The sequence below is a fragment of the Stenella coeruleoalba genome (assembly GCF_951394435.1).
Source record: "Stenella coeruleoalba genome assembly, chromosome: 3".
Lineage (NCBI taxonomy): Eukaryota > Metazoa > Chordata > Mammalia > Artiodactyla > Delphinidae > Stenella > Stenella coeruleoalba.
In genome coordinates this window covers 154,536,199-154,553,248 of record NC_137148.1, presented here as the reverse complement: position 1 = coordinate 154,553,248, position 17,050 = coordinate 154,536,199, and the positions used below count along the sequence as shown (strand labels likewise).

General features: G+C 56.6%; 1 protein-coding gene across 1 annotated transcript; it reads right to left on the bottom strand.

Moving 5' to 3' along the window:
* Positions 1–524: 524 nt before the first annotated feature.
* On the bottom strand, positions 525–16,955 carry RGS14 (regulator of G protein signaling 14). Its single transcript, XM_079916928.1, has 16 exons — positions 16,945–16,955; positions 14,083–14,309; positions 7,217–7,238; positions 6,850–7,028; positions 6,397–6,489; positions 6,168–6,311; positions 5,665–5,808; positions 5,437–5,548; positions 4,997–5,109; positions 4,333–4,536; positions 2,327–2,403; positions 1,953–2,079; positions 1,794–1,875; positions 1,645–1,691; positions 1,452–1,566; positions 525–1,189 (listed from the first exon to the last, which is right to left on the bottom strand). Exons 2-16 carry the CDS (start codon positions 14,125–14,127, stop codon positions 987–989), a joined length of 1,707 nt encoding a protein of 568 aa, XP_079773054.1. The 5' UTR covers positions 14,128–14,309; positions 16,945–16,955; the 3' UTR covers positions 525–986.
* Positions 16,956–17,050: the final 95 nt, after the last annotated feature.

The window sequence follows — 17,050 nt, the reverse complement described above, 5'->3', positions numbered from 1 at the left end:
CAAAGCAGGCAGGGGGCAGAACCTGCCCCCACCACAAAAACCAGTGTCCTCCTCGAGGCCTTCGATGAATCCAAAGTAGCCCACTGCCATGTCTACAGAGACACTTTCAGTCCCCAGTAGAAACAGGACAGTGACCAGACACTGTACTCAGATTCAGAGAACAGCACAATGACACCAGCAGAGGCACAGCTGCCCAGAGGGGTCTACCCCTCCCTCCTCTTCCTCCCTCCCTCCCCTGCTTCCTCCTTCCCTCCCTCCTTCTCTCTGGCTGTCTCTGTCTGTCTCTCACACTCACACCCCATACTCTGTGCAGTCAGGAAGACAGGTTCTGACAACAGGAAGTCAGGGGGTACATCCTGAGGTCCCCAAGGGCTTCCTGGCGTTGACCCTGGTGACAGAGGCAACACAGTTTGGGGGTGGGGGCGGCACACAGGGTAGACTGGCACACAAGGAACACGCCCTATGGCAGAATAATAATTATTATTATAACAATATCATACATCCAGGACAAACCCAGCTGCCCCAAGCCAACTGCAAAATCCAAAAGTTCAGTAGCATCTCTGTGGGTAGAGGGAGGGGCTGCCTGCCTGCCTGCACCCCCAGGCCTTACTCATACCAGCTCCCCGAGGAAGAGCCGGCCCCTCTTCCTACTCATTGCTGAGGCCTGGCACATGGTGGGGAGGCTGGCACTGCCAACGCCGCCCCTCCGTGTTGGGCACACCTGCACTGGGGGCTAGGCCCACTTCCCCCTGGTGGCCTGGCAGCAAGGGATGGACGAGCAAGCCTGTAAGGGACCAAGTGGTGGCAGCTGTGGAGTGTCACTCCTCTGATTCGCCTCTCCATCCCCTCCCAGCTCTTCCTGCGGGCCTGCCCGTGGCAGGAAGGGGCCAGGGACACTCATGGCACAGACAGGGCATGCAGAGCGGGCCCATGGCATGCTTGGCCCGCCAGGTGCCATGCAGCCGGCCTGGACGGTTGGGCAGCTGTCAGAGGGCCGAGTGCGCAGTGGAGTCTGAGGGGCTCCCCTTGGGCTGGGCCGCTGATTCAGTCTGTGTTGGGGCTTCCTGGGAGTTGGCTCCTTGGGCAGGCAGCTGCAGAAATTCTGGAAGCACCAGGTCCTCTTTGCGCAGAAGGCCCCTCTGGTCATGGGCTCCACTGCTCTGCACCCGGTTCAGCAGCTCCACCAGGCCTGGGGATGGCCACAGAGTCAAGGGGACCATGGGTGCAGACCCACCTATGCTGCCCTTACTATGGCCACAGCCTCCCTGACCCCAGCACCAATGCCCCCATCCCGCCCCCTGTCCCAGCCTTTCTGGTCCCTCAACCCCAGTGGACCCTGTTCCAGCCCCAGTGACATCCAGGCCCCTGCCTCAGCTCAAGGCTCTCTAAGGCCACCCACCCTCAACGGTCCCCAACCTTCTGGTCCCTAGCCACCATCATCCCCAATGTACCTTCAATGTCACAGGTCTGCCGCTTCCCAGTGATACTACTGGGTGCCTGGGCCAGCGAGTTCAGGGACAGTGGAGGGAGGTGGGCGGCCTTGTCCTGGATTGTAGGCGGGCCACCCTGTGAGAATGTGGGGTTAGAGCCACAACCGGAAGGGGAGGCTGGCGGGCAAAAGAGGGTGCCCAGTCCCTCGCTCACCTGGCTGAGGCAGGGCGATATGTCGCCAGCTTCAGTGATCTTCACACCTGTGGCAGAGAGGGCCACCGTTCCTGTCTGCCTCTCGCCTGGACCCCCTTCCTCTTGGGCCAGAGCTGTCCCTTACGAGCCCCTGGGCCAACGTCCCTTACCTGGGAGAGCGTCCAAAACCAATCTCTCGGCCGCCACCGAACTCACTAGCTTCCTCAGATCTAGTGGCTGCTTCTCGCCTGGCTGAGGGGACAGGTCAGCAGCCCGCGGGACAGGCAGTCCGCCCCGCTCCGCCCCTGCCCCTCGGCTACACGGCTCACCCGACGAAGCGACACCTGTTGCGGGCTCAGGCCGTGCTTCGCCAGGATGGGCTGCAGCGCCTCCTGCAGCCGCTTGGTGGGCTTGGCGGAGATCCGCACCACGCGCTCCAGCGGCGCCAACTCGAGCCTGCGCGGGACCCCGGCGCTGCGGAAGGTCGGAGAGCCCGCCGCGCCTCTCCCCCAACCCACCTGGGACTGGCCGGAGAGAGGGTGGAGCCTGAACTGGGGAGGTGGGACCTCTTGGGGGTGGGGCCTTAGCCTAAGGGGCGGGGTTAGCGCCAGGGGCAGGACTTGGAGGGAGAACAGCAGCCAGAACTGGGACCCAAACGAGTGCTGGGACCCCCGGACCCTAGACTGGAGCGACAGACACTTACTCGAAAGTGATTCTGTTCTCCAGCCGCACTTCCTGGTCCGCCAGCACGGTGCAGTCCTGATCCAGGACCAGGGCCTTCTGCAGGAGCCAGGCAGGGTCTCAAAATTCCTTCTCCTTCCCTCCTCCCCCATCCCCGGGGTCTGAGGGAATAATCATCACTTCCTCCCAGGGCCTCCACTGAGGCTCCCTAAGGGCCAGAGGGAAGGGCCGGTGGTCGGGTAAGCCATAGAGATGCCGACAGAATACAAGACCGGGCTGGATCAGAGCCTAGTGGCAAGAACGCTGGACATGGGGCTTCTCTGGTGGCGCAGTGGTTGAGAGTCCGCCTGCCGATGCAGGGGACACGGGTTCGTGCCCTCGCCCGGGAAGATCCCACATGCCGCAGAGTGGCTAGGCCCGTGAGCCATGGCCGCTGAGCCTGCGCGTCCGGAGCCTGTGCTCCGTAACGGGAGAGGCCAGTGAGAGGCCCGCGTACCGCAAAAAAAAAAGAATGCTGGACAGACTTGGAAAAGGAACAGAGTTATGAGAAACATGGAGGTGGGGTGGGCACGAAATGGTAATGGGGCTGCTTGGTTAAGGGGTAGGCTTAAGTCCTGGAACATGGGGGCCACCTCTTCCTGAGCCAGGTCAGGATCTGCCTCCTGGACAGCTGCCCCTTGTCCCTCAGGCATGGGAAAACCAACTGGACCAGCTGGACGCATTTCCTCCCTCACCACCTACCTTTGGTCAGCCACCCAGGCCTTGTCCCTTTTTTTTACACTTGTCCACTTCTCTCCATTCCCACCTACTAAGGACACTTCTTGTCTCCTCACTGCAAAAAGGGCTTTTCCCCGCAAGACAGCTGTGAGGCCAGAAGGATGCGAAGTATCTGGCACAGTGCCTGGCACACAGTAGGTACATAAAAGTAGCTGTAGTAATTACCACCCCTGGAGGCCCTGCTGCCTGCACCAGCCCGGGGCTGGGAGGCAGCCTCTTCCAGGCAATAGGCCTGTGCTGTGCTGCAGGGACAGGTGGAGTGTGGGTGGTGAAGTTATATTTAGCAGACATGAAAACCCATCAGGGCTGCAGAGGCTGCCTGGGTGGCCCAAGAAAGTGGGCAGAGCTTCTCTTACTGTGGCCCTCATACTCCCATGCTCCAGGCCCCTGAACCTGTACTGCACTTCTTCCCACCTGTGCCTGGAATGTCCTCCCCGCACAGCTCTGCCAGGCAAACTTGTCCTCATCCTCATCAACGGCCACCTCTCCCATGAAGCCTCCTGGGACCAACCAGAAATGCCTTCCTTGACCCAGAAACTCTCTGGAACTTCAACTCCTCCTCCTGATCACATCCTGCCTAGCTCACCTCCAGCCTTTGGACCTGGAGGACAGAACTCAGCCTGGCTCCCTCTGCCCCCACCTGGCAGGGGCTTAGGACTGTTACTGGGTGAATGAAATCCTGACGCGTCTCCCTGGGATACAGCATCCTTCCTTTAGATTTCCCCTTATTGGATGGTTTAGTTTAAGTGAATTTTGCCCTAGCCTCCTCTTTAAAGCTATGCTAGTTTGTACCTAAAGGAAAGTTTTTCATAGGTTGGGTGCAGTTGGGTGCCCCTGGTGGCAGAGGAAGTAAGGGATCCCCAAATGGCCATTTCAGGGATGGGCAGTCTGAACTCTGGGAGTGACAGGGAAAAACTCAGCTCCAGCAGTGGTTTTCCCCTACTCTTCCTCCCAGAGACTATCACAGTGAGGATGATGGCTGAAGCTAGAAACCAGGATGGGAATGGGGTGGGGACAGGATTTTCATGGGATGAGAGTGGATATCTGAGTTTGAGTGAGGAGTTGGTGCTGGGTTGATTTGGAGTTGGGCATGGGGCAGGGGGCTGGAGTTAGGAAGGGGGTGGGGATAGGGGATGGGGTTGGAATTAGAAGTGGAATTGGTGTTGGGGTCATGGCTGAGCAGAGACAGGAATGGGGGTGGGTTCAGGATCAGAAAGGGAGTTAGAGTTGGGGAACAGGCCAGGTTCGCACCTGCTCATTGCCCACCAGGTAGACCTTGATGTCAGGTAGAGAGAGGCCTCGTTTCTCACAGATGCCTTCCAGCATGTCACGGATGGTGAGGCCAGGTCGGGCTAGGGCCAAGGAGGCTGTGCCATCAGGCAGGTACACGCAGCAATACTTCCCTGGTCGGCTTTCACTCTCGCCTTCTGAGCTCCCAAGGCTCTTCCGGTGGCTCTGATTCAGAGCAGGTGTCAAGGGAGGTGATGTGTACACACGCAAGGACACACAGACAGGTACACAGACAACGTAAGCTCACTGGGGCACACACAGGCATACACATGCCCAAGGGCACACTTGTAGGCAGGCAGGATACATCCTCCTACAGGAATACATGTATGCTCACCCAAACGTATGGGCACCCAGAGACAGGTCCACCCACTGACTGCTACACACGTGTTGTACACACCTGGGCACCCACATGTGCACACACATCAGCTGAAGAGGATGTGCACCCATAACATGCATGGGGCCCAATGTGGTGAGGACAGGAAGAAAGTGAGGAGGCTGAGTGGTTGGCCATGTGGATCAAGTGGAGGATGAAGTGGGGCTGGTGACTTGGAATGAGGGTGGTCACACAAAGGGGCCTGAGTAGTGGCCCGAGCCCACACCACGTCTCCCCCAGCAGTGGGCTCACCTCAGATTTGCTGCTGACAAAGGCAAGAAAGCCGAGGTCCAGACTGGCAGAGGAGTTGAGGGACCCCTGGGACTCTCGGCGCAAGGCTGAGTTTGACGCGCCGCCCCCTAGTTCTAGGGGAGAGGGAGAATGAGCAGGACAGCCCCTCCCCCAACCCCTCTGCCGGGGCCTCTCCCCAGCCAGGCGGACCCTGTTGGAGCCCTTTACAGGGGTCTAACGTGGTTTGGGTTCCTGGAAGCTTCGCTGCTGAGGGGGGCTTCCCAAACTTCTGGGGTCTAGCGTGGGAACCGAACCACCAGGGGAACATGGGGGGCACACGGACCTGCATTTCGATTTTCACAGTCTTAGAGACTGCGGGACCAGTAGGAGGAAGGGGGTGTTCTCCAGGCTTGCCCAGACTCCCGACCCCGCTCATCTCTGCGGCCCGCTCCTGCCCTCACCTCTGCGGAAGGACAAGCGGAGTGGGCGGCCCCCAGGGCCCTCAGCAGGAGGCAGCTGCCCCAACTCCTCCACGCCCAGCGGCAGCGACTTTCCGGGCTTCAGCTTCGGCTTCTGCAAGATACAGGGAAGCCACTGGCACTGGGCCGGGCCCCACCCGCAGGCAGACCGTGGGCACACCCTCGCAGATCTGCACCCGGTCGCCTGCCCCCACAGGCCGTCGTCCGCACCTTTCTCGTGGCGTCAGGGCTGCCAAGGCGCGAAGAGCCAGGTTCCCGCAGGGGGCGACCCTCGGCCTCCGCAAGGAGGCACTCGCGGTACAGCGGGGATTTGACGAAGCGTGCATAGCTGTCAAACTTCATCAAGTTGAAGATCTGCGGAACCGGCGCCGGGGCGGTGAGCTGGAGTGGGCGCTCTGCGAGCCGCCAGAGTCCCAGACCCGGCCCTGGGGCTTGGCGGCGTCCGCAACCTAGGGAGCGAGCCCCTAGCCCTTCCTTGCTCCAGGTCCCGCCCCTAGTCCCTCCTTCACTGTCTCCTCTAGTCTTACCTCTGACCCGCGCCCTGCCCAACGTTTAGCTGGGTCCCAGCATCCAGATTTGCACTCTTCCCCACCCCATCCCCACCATCTCTGCCGCTCAAGGTCCGCCGCTGGATCTGGCCCTGCCTCTGCTCCACCGAGCTCCCTTCCAAGGCGCTGCCCCTTATCTCAGGCCGCGCCTCCGGGACCGCTCACCTGAAGCTGCTGTGCCCGGAACATGTCTGGTCGGGGCTCTGCCAGCACCTCCTCGCCGAGCCAGGCCTGCCTGTCGATGTTCACAGGGCTCAGTGCCTGGCTGGACAGAAACTCCTGGTAGATGTTCCGGGCCTCCTGAGCTAACTGGGGCAGGACGGACAGGAGAAGGTCAGGGGCATGGCTCAGGCCCTGGTCTCATCTCGCCACCTCAGTTCCCCCTTCTCCCCACCTGCTGGGTGTCGCTGGCGGGGATCTGCTGGAAGCGCTCGCAGGCCTTCCAGAATGTCACGTTCTCAGCACTGAACTCCTTCTTCAGGAACTCCTGGGGGTGGGGAGAAGGGGGCACAGACACAGAGGCGAGACACAGAGACCCAGTCAGGGGATGTGGTCCAAGAGATTGGTATAGAGAGAGGGCCAAGAGGCCAAGCCAGACAGATAGGGTCAGACAGACAGATGGGATGAGATCCGGAGGCACAGAGAGAAAATAAGAGGCAGAGAGAAGGAAACATCCCAGCTGGGAGAAGAGTAAGAGAGTGCCAAAGAAAGGCCAGATGAGGCAGCTGACAGAGGAGTCCCACTCTGGCCAGCCTGAAACTCCATCCATGCCCTCTCCCATGCCCCCCACCCTTCCCCCCATGGTGGCCACTGCCATCTGCCCTCCCTATCCCACCCCAGGGCTTACAGTGAAGTAAGCCAGGCCCAGCGGGTCCTGCAGCAGCCGCTCGAAGGACAGGCCCCAGCTGGCCACAGGCTGCTCCTCGGTGGGGAAGGGGCTGCTGGGGCCACTGGGAAGGCTGTGGATGCTGAGGGAGCTGCCTCGGCCCTCTCCCTGGCCCTGGGGCCCCGCCGTGCTGCTCAGCTCTGCAGGGGGATGGACAAGTGCAGCTGAGCCTTGCAGCCTTCCCCAGCCCCTGGCCCAATCCCATCTCAGGTACTTTTCCTGGAAAGACAGCAAATGGCAGGGGTATCCCCACGCTGTTTCCACATACACCCCCCTCAGCCCCCACCCCCACCCCAGCCAGGCTTCCTCCACATACTCTGTCACTTACCTCCATCTGAGACAGCCACAACCTACAAGAAACCCGAGGTAGAAAGTCAGAGTAGAGCCCAGGGTGGATTCTCAAGGGATAGTTCTAGGCCCAGCCCCCAAGACTGGAGCTGTGTTCTCTGCCTGCAGGGCCACACTGGGCATTCTCAGCCAGGTCACTGCTTGCTCAGGGTTTTGCTCAGGCTGCCCCTGGCTCCCCTTCCATCATGTGCCAACCACTGTGTGCACTGGGACTTATACCAGGTACATCCCAGTCACCCCTGTTGACCCCCAGCACCCACTGGGTGAGCCTGGGTGTAGAGCATGGTGGGTAGGAACACAAACTTTTAATCTTGTCTCTGCCACTAACTAGTTGTATGACTTTGGGCAAGTAACTTGTTTGTCTCCATCTGTAAGTGAGGGATGATGATAATAATAGTTAACTTACTTCCTGGGCCTGCTGTGAGGATCAAATCAGTTTAATATATTTCCAGCGTCTAGAATAGTGGCCTGCATGTGGCAGGTGTTATAGCAATGTTTGCTGTTGTCTTTGAGGAAGGAGAGGTGTCTCTGTAACTGATGATCTCCTTATTGCAACTGCCTCCTCTTGGAAACACCCCACCATGGGCAGGGCATAGGATGCTATTTTATAGTAGAGAGCAGTGGTTCTCAAACTTTAGTGTGCATTAGAATGATGGCGGGGGGGAACCTCCAGAGATTCAGTTTCAGGAGAGCCTAAGACTCTCCGTTTCTGACAAGATTCCAAGCACTGATGCTGCTGGTTATGGACTACCCTGTGAGTAGCTGTAGAGGCCAATCCCTTCCTCTGCGCATCCCCCCTTCCCCCACATGCACAACTCTGGCTTCTCTGGGAATCCCAACCATTAGTGAAACAGAAAAACCCTCCTTTCAAAATGACTCTTGCAGTGGTTTCCCTCGGTCTTCCTACCTTCCTAGCAAATCCTCCAGCTTCCTCATCATCTATACACACAAGGTGGTCTCTACCCCTCTCTGACTCTGTTCTGGGCCCTTTCTCCCTCCCACATCTCCCCAGCTTCAAACACACATAGCCAACTTCCTGCTGACATCTCCACCCAAATGCCCCACAAGCCCTTCCAACTCAGCCAGTCCCAATTGGAAACCACGTCTGCCACCACCAAAGCAGGGCACGGAACCAACTTCCCTGAATCTGGTTTTCCTCCCATCACCTGGGCTCCTAACACCAGGGCTTGACTGATCCCCAGTTCCTTCCTCCCTCTCACCTCCTACATTTTCACTAGGTCCTGTCACAGGAGCTTCTGCCACCTGTCCCTTCGTTCCATCCCTACTGGAAACAAGTCTGCAAACATCTCCTCCCCAGGAAGCTTCTCCCTGCCCTCCCAGCTGGAATCTCCCTCTCTGTTCCCCAACCTGGGAGCACCCGGGTCACATATCTGTGGGCCAGAGCTGGCCTGCAAATAAGTAGGACATTATTAATATCAGAATGTTTTTGGTTTTTTTAAACTTTAAAGGGGTTTCCCACATATGAAAGTCAGGAGTTTTACATGAAACCCCAGCTACCTTGAGCTTCTTCCCAGCATGGCAACCTTGGCTGGCCCTGAGCAGCAATCGCTTTCCCTAGAAGGGTTTCACACTCTCCTCAGAGGTCTCTGGGGCCAGTTTGATGCATTTATGTTATTTATGGAGGCAGACCCCACACTACCTGAGTTCACATTTGTGCTGTGTGACCTTGGGCAGAGTACTTTACCTCTCTGTGCCTTAGTTTCTCCCTCTATACAGATGGGGCAAATAATGGTCAGGACTTCAAAGGCTTGCTGTGATTAAATAAGTTAAATATACATAGAAAGAGAACTCATAACACTGTCTGGCATGTGGTAAATATTTAAGGAACATTACTATTATTGTTGTCGCATTAGTATTGGTGTCTGGCCCTGCTTCAGCTTTCAATTTTGCCAAGCCCTGCGGTAGAGGGAAGAACACAGGGATCGGGTCTGTCAGACACGGATTCAAATCCTAGCCCTGTCCTTTTCTAGTTTTATAACCTTGGGCCCCTCCCTGAGCCTGCCTCCAAGCTGGAGCACAGGGCTAAGACATTATGGAGGAGGAGGGAAAGCTTGTGCAGAGGGAGGCTGGACATGGAACTACCCTGCACGCCCTCCCCTGGCTGCCCCAGCCTTCGCCTTCCTGCCTTTGCACTTGCCCATCTCACAGCTTCATAGGAATTCTCTCCCGGGGCTGCAGGACAAAGTCTCAACTCCTGGGGTGTGTGAAGGGGACAAGTTGAAGCCCAAGGTCCCTTCCAGCTGTTCTTTCCCTTTCCTGGCTGCTGCCCTCATGCCTGCACCTGCCTGTCCCACGTTCTTCCTCCCCAGGCTGCTCTGTGGCTGTTCCCAGCCTTGGTTACTGCCCTCCGTCCAGGTCTCCAGGAACCATCCTGACTTTCCTCTCCCACTCTGCGGTGGCCACCTGGCCCTCCCTCTTCCCCGCACCCAGCACACACCGGGCCTCTCGCTGGCCCACCCTCCAACCCAGGACTCAGCTTCTCCCTTGCTCAGGGCTCTCCACGGCACTTTTCGTGTGTCAGGGGGTGGGGCACGGGATGCTCTTGGGCAGCCCAGGACCCCAGGGAAGGCAGAGGGCTCTGGGCTTGGCTTCACTCCTATTTCGTTTTGTTCTTTACATCCTGTTGAATGGATTGTGTCTTTATGTGGGGCTGGCTCCCAGGCCCTCTTCCGGCCCCACTCCTCAATCTGGGAGGCAGAGCAGTTGCTGGGTTACCGCTGAAGCTCTGCCTGAGCCTGACTAATAAACCCCTTCAGCCTCCCCCATTGCCCTCCCCCTCACCTCCACCCTACACTTCATCAAACTTCTATTTTCCCCACACCCCTTCACACTCCTGCTTCCTGCTTTACTATTTCCTCTGCTTGGTATCTGCTCCTGCTTCCCCCACCTTACAGCTCTCCAGTCTCTGCCTGTTGACATCAGTCTTCCCTAAACTCCAGTTGCCCCGAATCCCCCTGCCCACCACACTGCTGCCCACCTATTTGTAGGCCTCTCCCCTACCAGCCTGTAGCTCCTGGAGGGCAGGCCTATACCGTAGGAGAGAATCAGCCTGAACTCCCTCCTCAAAGAGCACCCTCTTTGCCCAGGTGCTCCCAAGCAGCCACAAGGGCCCAAGTTGCCCTCCCCTGCCCTCACAGGAGGCGCTGGCACCCCCTTTGCCAGGGATGCTTTGACTCCGAATGCCCCATGCAGTTCTTCCTGGGCCCCTCTAGATATTAATAACCTGGTCTGAGACAGGACGGAGATCCAGAAGTGGCAGGGAGCGGGGATGGGGTCCAATTCCAGATTGACCATTCTGAGGCAAGTAACTTCCCTTCTCTGGGGCTCAATTTCCCCCTGGGTAGCATAGGGCTCAGCATTCCCAACCTCCTGGAGCTGCCAGGAAGGGTGAGTCTGCGAGGCCCCATTTGTGAATGTGGCAGGTGTGCAGCAGGGAGAGTGGCATGCTGCTGCTGCCGCTGCCTGGGGCTCTGATCTGCCCAGGCTCCTGGGTCTGGGGAAGTTGTGCTGAGCAGGGCTGGCCTTGCCCCACCCTGGCTTGCCTGAGGAGAAGTGGTGAGTGAATGGGAGAAAAGGGGAAGAAAGGAGGAGGAAGGGTGTGGTGGCCAAGCGGCAACCCCAACCCATGGTCTGGACTCAGTTTGCCAAACATTTTTCCTTGGAAATGGGCCCTGGGGGAGCCACTGGTATCTGAGAATACAAAGATGAGGGTGACCCGACATTTCCTGAGCTCTCTGACAGAGAGAGAACATGGACGGCACACATCCATGTCACACATCCAACCTCACATCCTTATCCTATGTGGCAGGTATTATTATGCCCATTTTACAGATATGGAAACCTTGGCCCAAAGAAATCACACAGCTGGGAAGTGCCTGAGCTGAAATTAGGGCCAAAGTGTGCCTGACTCTGGAAACCTAAGGTCTCCCCTCCACTGAGCTGCCTTCTTGGGTGAACAGCAGACGTACCGGGGACCTGGGAGCCCCAGGGCCTCAGCCCTTGTGGCATAGATGGGCAAGGTCGATTGGGGTAAAGGGCTCAGGGGCTCCTGGATGAATTCTGCCCCCTGGAGGGGTGACTTCAAAGGGAGGGCTGATTTACTGAGCGTCTTCTGGGCTTGGCCCTCTATATCATCATCTTATTTCATCCTGGCTTGGGGTGACTGAGGCCCAGAGATCCTCTCTGGGTAGACCCACTGAGAACCCTGGCTGCCTGGCTCTTCAGCCTGAGTCAGCTTTGTGGAGCTGGCCTATGGCCCTGAGCTAGACTCCAGGAATGTAGGCCAAGGTACAGTGGGCTCTGCTTTCCAGGTCTTCCTGTGCAGGGAGACTAACTGGGCACCCTGAGAGTGACAGGATGCAATAACTGCTCCTCTCCAGGCTTTAGGCTCGCCAGCCCTTGGGCCTTGTCCCTGTACACACATCATGTTTCCCTGCATGTAGGCCTTTCCCCATGCTGTTCCCTCCTCCAGCTGGCACATCCTTTCAGGACATCTTCCACACCAACAATGCATGAAGTGAGTGGAGAAGTTTGTTCTCCCTCCCGGTCTTCCTCAAGCTTTCTCTATTCCTGACCTACTGCTCTTATCCAAACCTTAATTTTATTCTGGTATTTGCGCTCGTGCCTTTTGTGCCTTGCCAGACCAGGAGCTGTTTGAGGGCAGGGCCTAGGGCGATGGGCCTTGGTCTTGATGCCTGGGACAGGGCCAGCACTGAGCAGGCCCTAAGGAGGGATTGTTGAATGAATGCATGAGTGAACAAATGAAGTGGGAGTTGGGACTCTGTGAAGGCATCTCTGGGAGGGAGGCTGGGAGCCATCTGTAAGTGACAGGTTTCATTGCAACCCCCTGACAAGCTGAGTGGCAGAAAGACGAGGCTGACAAATGAAGTTGCCTCAGCAGGGAATGACGGTGGTGGTGGGTGGGGTTGGTGGCAGGAGGAGATGGGGGAGGACGAAGCCAGGCAGTTCTGGGAGGTGGAGGAGACCTGGTGTCGAGTCAGATTGGCCTGGTTCAAAAGCGGGTCCCTCTCTTGCCAGCTGCCCTTAGCATGTCATGTACTCCTTTGAACCTCCCTTAGGAGGTGACTCATGGAAGGAGGCTGACAGCTGGCCTACATCTATGCACATCCAATGCTGGTCTGTCCCTCCCTGTCTCAGCTGAGTGTGGCCTCAGAAGGCTGCCCGATGGCCAGCAAGTGGCCAATCTGTGACACTCGGGATTCCAAGAGGTGGCACAGGGTTCAGAACGGGCCTGGAAAGGGCAAAGATAAACCTGTGTGTGAACGTCGCTGAGAAAAGCAAGTCCCTGGGCTTGCAGGGCTGGGGGTAGAGCTTGGGGGCCTTCCCTGCTCTGAATGACTCTTGAGTAGAGAAGCTATAGGTTGATGTGGGATGGGCAGAGGCTGGGTCTGTCTCTGGGCCCCCTCAGCTGCCCTGCAGTTCTGGGCACTGCCCAGAAGCAGCAACCCAGTTGCCCTCTGGGGTGGGCGTGGGAGTAGGTGTGTTCCTCCTTGGCCTGGATGCTTTGGGAGGGGTGAGCCAAGCATCATGCCTCCAGGGAGTGCGAGGCCCATGGATGCTCGAACTTCCAAAGTCATTTTGATGGTAGAGATAGTGAGGTGGGGGACATGGCCAGCTTGGAGGGATTTGCCTCTCTCCTGCCCAATAAAGAGATGCTGGAGGAAGAGGTATGGAGACAGGTCTTGGGAATTAGGAGGAGGAGTAAGGGTGGGGAGTGGCTCAGCTTCTTGGTGAGGCAGGGGATCCTTGAAAAGGGGCTGGGAATGAAGGGGGGCATTGGGCTGACATTTATGGAACCCCCATGGTGGGTCAGGGGGCTCATATTCATTATTCCACTTAATCGTCTCAGCAAGCCTTTGAAATCCCTTTCAAACTCCTCCTTTTATAGATGAAGAAACTGAGGGTCAGAGAGGACCCTCTAGTAAGGGACAGCAGAGCTGAGATTAGAACCCAGGTCTCTCTGGACCCATTGGCTTTGTCCCACAGTACTAGGCTGGGGCTGGGTAGGCGACTAGGACACTGGACTTTCTGGAGTTTTTAGGAGGGGCTGGGACTCTGCCAAGTGGCCTGGTGTCCTAGGGAGAGAAGAGAAGACCGACACAGCCAGTTCCATCTGCTGAAGCGGGTCTCTTCAAGGGCAGCTCTCACCTGGATGCCAAGCAGCCAGGGAGAGGATTTAGCAGCAGCCAGGGGCACCCTAGTGCTCAGCTCCCCCCACCCGTCCTAGTAGCCCAGGAATAGAACAGACAGAAGCTGTGCCAACCGGGCCTGACCCTGCTGACCCATCCCAGGCTGCCCAAGGACGGCTAGTTCTGGCAGGAAGCCTCTGGAGTAGGTCTAGGTGGAGGTCAGTGACCCATTAAAGGCTGCCCCTTACCTGACCTTGGGCATCAGGACACTGGGTGAGGGAGGGGGCTGAGGTTAAGTGAGGTATGGGGGCTTGGGTCCCCGTAGGGGTATACAGGGGGCAAAGGGCATGCCGGGACTCCCTGCTACCCTAGGATGCAGTCAGCCCCAGATGGTGCCAAAGTAGTAGGTAAGAGAGCAGTGGGGACTGGGCCAGAAGCCTATGCCTGCTCTCCTCTGGCCTCATCACCGGAGTGGCCCCAGGTCCCCATCAGAACCATCTGGAAGGTCCTGGGATGAGAGTGCCAGGTTCTACCACCTGCTGCTGCCTCTCCCCAACTTCTCCCGCCCGATGGCAGCATGCAGGCTCTAGCCCAGCCCTGCCGGGTGTGCCTGTTGGGCTCCACCCTGGGTGTGCCCACCCCCTCCCTGTGGGCCTGGCCTGGAGCCCGCACTCACCATGCGTCCGTTGGGGACGCCCAGGTGCTTGGGCTTCCCTGGCATGCCGCTGCTGTTCACGGGTCCCCACTGCGGGGGGCGCCCACCATGGGGACTGTAGGCAGCTCTGGCCAGAGCCTGCACGGCGAAGGGCAGGCAGCAGAGAGAGAGCCCAGCTCCGCTCCTGCGGGCCCTCACATCCTGAAACACCAGCTCACTACCTCTTTTCTCTTCCACAGGAAGTGTCTCTATAGAAACCGAACCACAGAAAGAAGCAAGGTCTAAGAGAGCGAATGTTTCTTCCTACACACACACACACACACACACACACACACACACACACGCACACACGCGCGTGCGCACGCGCACACACACATTCACACGCACATACACATGCTGCCAATGCACCCTTGGCAGTGCCCCATGCAGGCACCAACACACAGCAGAGGCCTCTGTGTGCCCAACAAGGAGCCCAGCCTGGTCTGGCCCAGCCTGGGGAGTTCCAAGGGCACATCTGGGCACACAGAAGTACACATTCACACACCTAGGCAACTTCATACACCCTGCAGGGGCTACCATAGACACAGGGACATGTGTACTGTGATGTAAGTGTCCACTTACGTACTTTACTTAGCACATACCTATCCCACACCGGCTGTGTGCTTGGCATGTGCACACTCAGCACCCCTCCCCCGGCAGTTGTGCACGTGCAGTTACTACCTCTGTCCTGAGACATCTCCAGGCTGTCCTTTGCAGGCCTGTTCCTGGGTGTGGACAGATACATTGCATGCATGGTCATGCACACACAGACCCTTCAGGTGTACAGGTTAGAAACACACAGGTTCTCCCTCGTCAGGAACACCTGAGCGTTCGGTCATATGTATGCACAGCCCTTCGGACATGTGCATGTGACAGGCACATCTGCCTGTCACATATGAACACAGGCACATATGAACTCAGACACCCCAGTGACATGTGCAACCAAGTATGCACACGCTCGCCCACCTGGGCAGGGAACAAATAAGGTGCATCTGTGCCCAAAGACACGTGTGCGTTTATAGTCATTCACATAAAAGTCCTACCTTGGTGTAGTACTGTCGACTGAAGAGGGACACCCTGCTTCCTCAGCCTGGCCCAGTCCTCAGTTGGCCTCTTTCTTACATGTGCATGTACCCACTATGGGACTTGTATTTTACCTAAGTATGGGCTTACTTAGAGCCCTCAAGTCACCCACCACTCCAGTTTGGACCCCTCTTTCTACAAGGATAAGGTGACATCCCTCTTTCATATTCTACCCTCTACTCCACTGCCCCCTTCTAGGGCCATGACCCAAAACCTTCAGAGGTGGAAACTGAGTGATTCTTCACCACAAATTCATGTCCTAGTCCTCCTGGGCACACAGCTAAACTTTAATTTCCCAGGTTCTCTCACAGTCAGGTGTGGCCATGTGCTAACTAGTTCCCGCCAACTGAATGTGAGTGGAGTGATGTGTGCCAAGGCTTTTCAGCCCTTTGTGTCCTCCACATTCTCTCCTTCCCCTTTAGCTGACTGGATACAGAAGATGATGAAGCCCTAAGGGCTTGTGGAGCCACAAAAAGGAAGGAGCCTAGGTCTCCACATTAGTGTAAGAAGACAAGCCATCCATCAACCAGGAACACCAGCCTTGGACTGTTAAGGGAGAGAGAAATCAACTTCTTCTAGCTGTTTTACACATTAGAGTCTATTTGTTATAGCAGTTAGCATTATCCTAGTTAATATAGCTCTTCACCCAGTCCTAACTCACTTCTTTCCAGACACCTTGTTCCAGGTCAGACAGACAGAGAGATTCAATAAAGTCAGACTTGGTGTGTGTATTGGGAGTTGCATTTGGGCCTGGAGCATTGCCAATGGTGGTCTGAATAAGGTGCATGACGGTGTCAGTATACCTGTGATGGGGGGTGGCTGTGTCATGGATCCGGGCCTAGCCTCATAGGGGGTTTTAAAGTTTACAAGCTCTCCCCCCTAACATGACCTCTAGACCAAACATTCATTCTTTCACCAATTACTTATTAATCAACTTCTATGTGCCAAGCACTTTTCTAGATGCTGGGGATTAAGTAGTGACTATAGCTGATAAAAATCTAAGCCCTCATGGAGGTCTAGTGAAATGCACATGTCCTTGTTTGCACAGATACAGATAAATCTCTGAAATATACATACATATATATATCGCTAATTTTAAAAAGATGTCTCAGCACTTAATCCTGAAGAAATTCATTCATTCAACAGGACAACTTCTTAAAGGAGCAGGAAACCAACTGTCCCACCCTGTGATCTATAACAGGGGTCATTAATTCAAGCGTCTAGAAGGGCCAGGCAGGTGCTGTAAATTAGTGGCCAGAGTGGAGACTAGCTTAGAAAAGTAAGGCATTTTTAGCAGGGCAGCCCCATGAGCCTAGTGTGGTTGGGTCTTCCAATTTTTCCTGAGAAGCTGGAAACTTGGATTTTTAATTTGAATTTGTCTCCTGATTTAAAATATCGGTAAAGTCATTTACTGAAATAGCATCAGCAAGAGCTCTATTTGGCTGTGGGCCACCAGTTTTCCACCTTTGCTCCACGGCCAGCTTTCCCGGACCTTTCCTGGACGCTTCCTGCTGCGCCAGGCAGGCACTACAATCGTTTGGATACGAATGGGCCCCAGCTATCACTGGGACGGGATACGGGTCTGCTCCTCCTGCTGAAACCCAACTGGGCCTGAGGAACTGGGAATGCTGGACGCCATCAAGTAAAGGAATTCTGTTTCCAAAGGCGTGGAGCCAGAAATGGCTAAAAAGTCTCGCCCTAGTGAGTTCTATGCGGCGCGGGAGTTGGAATTCTAGTCTCCGCCTTCAATTTAGAACTCACTTCTGCTTGGACTGGGAAAGGTTACTCCAGGGACGCCACCAGTGGCCAGAGGCCAAGAGAGTTCTAGGCTTCGTCTTCCCAGCCCGCGCGAGCGGCCCATGAAAAC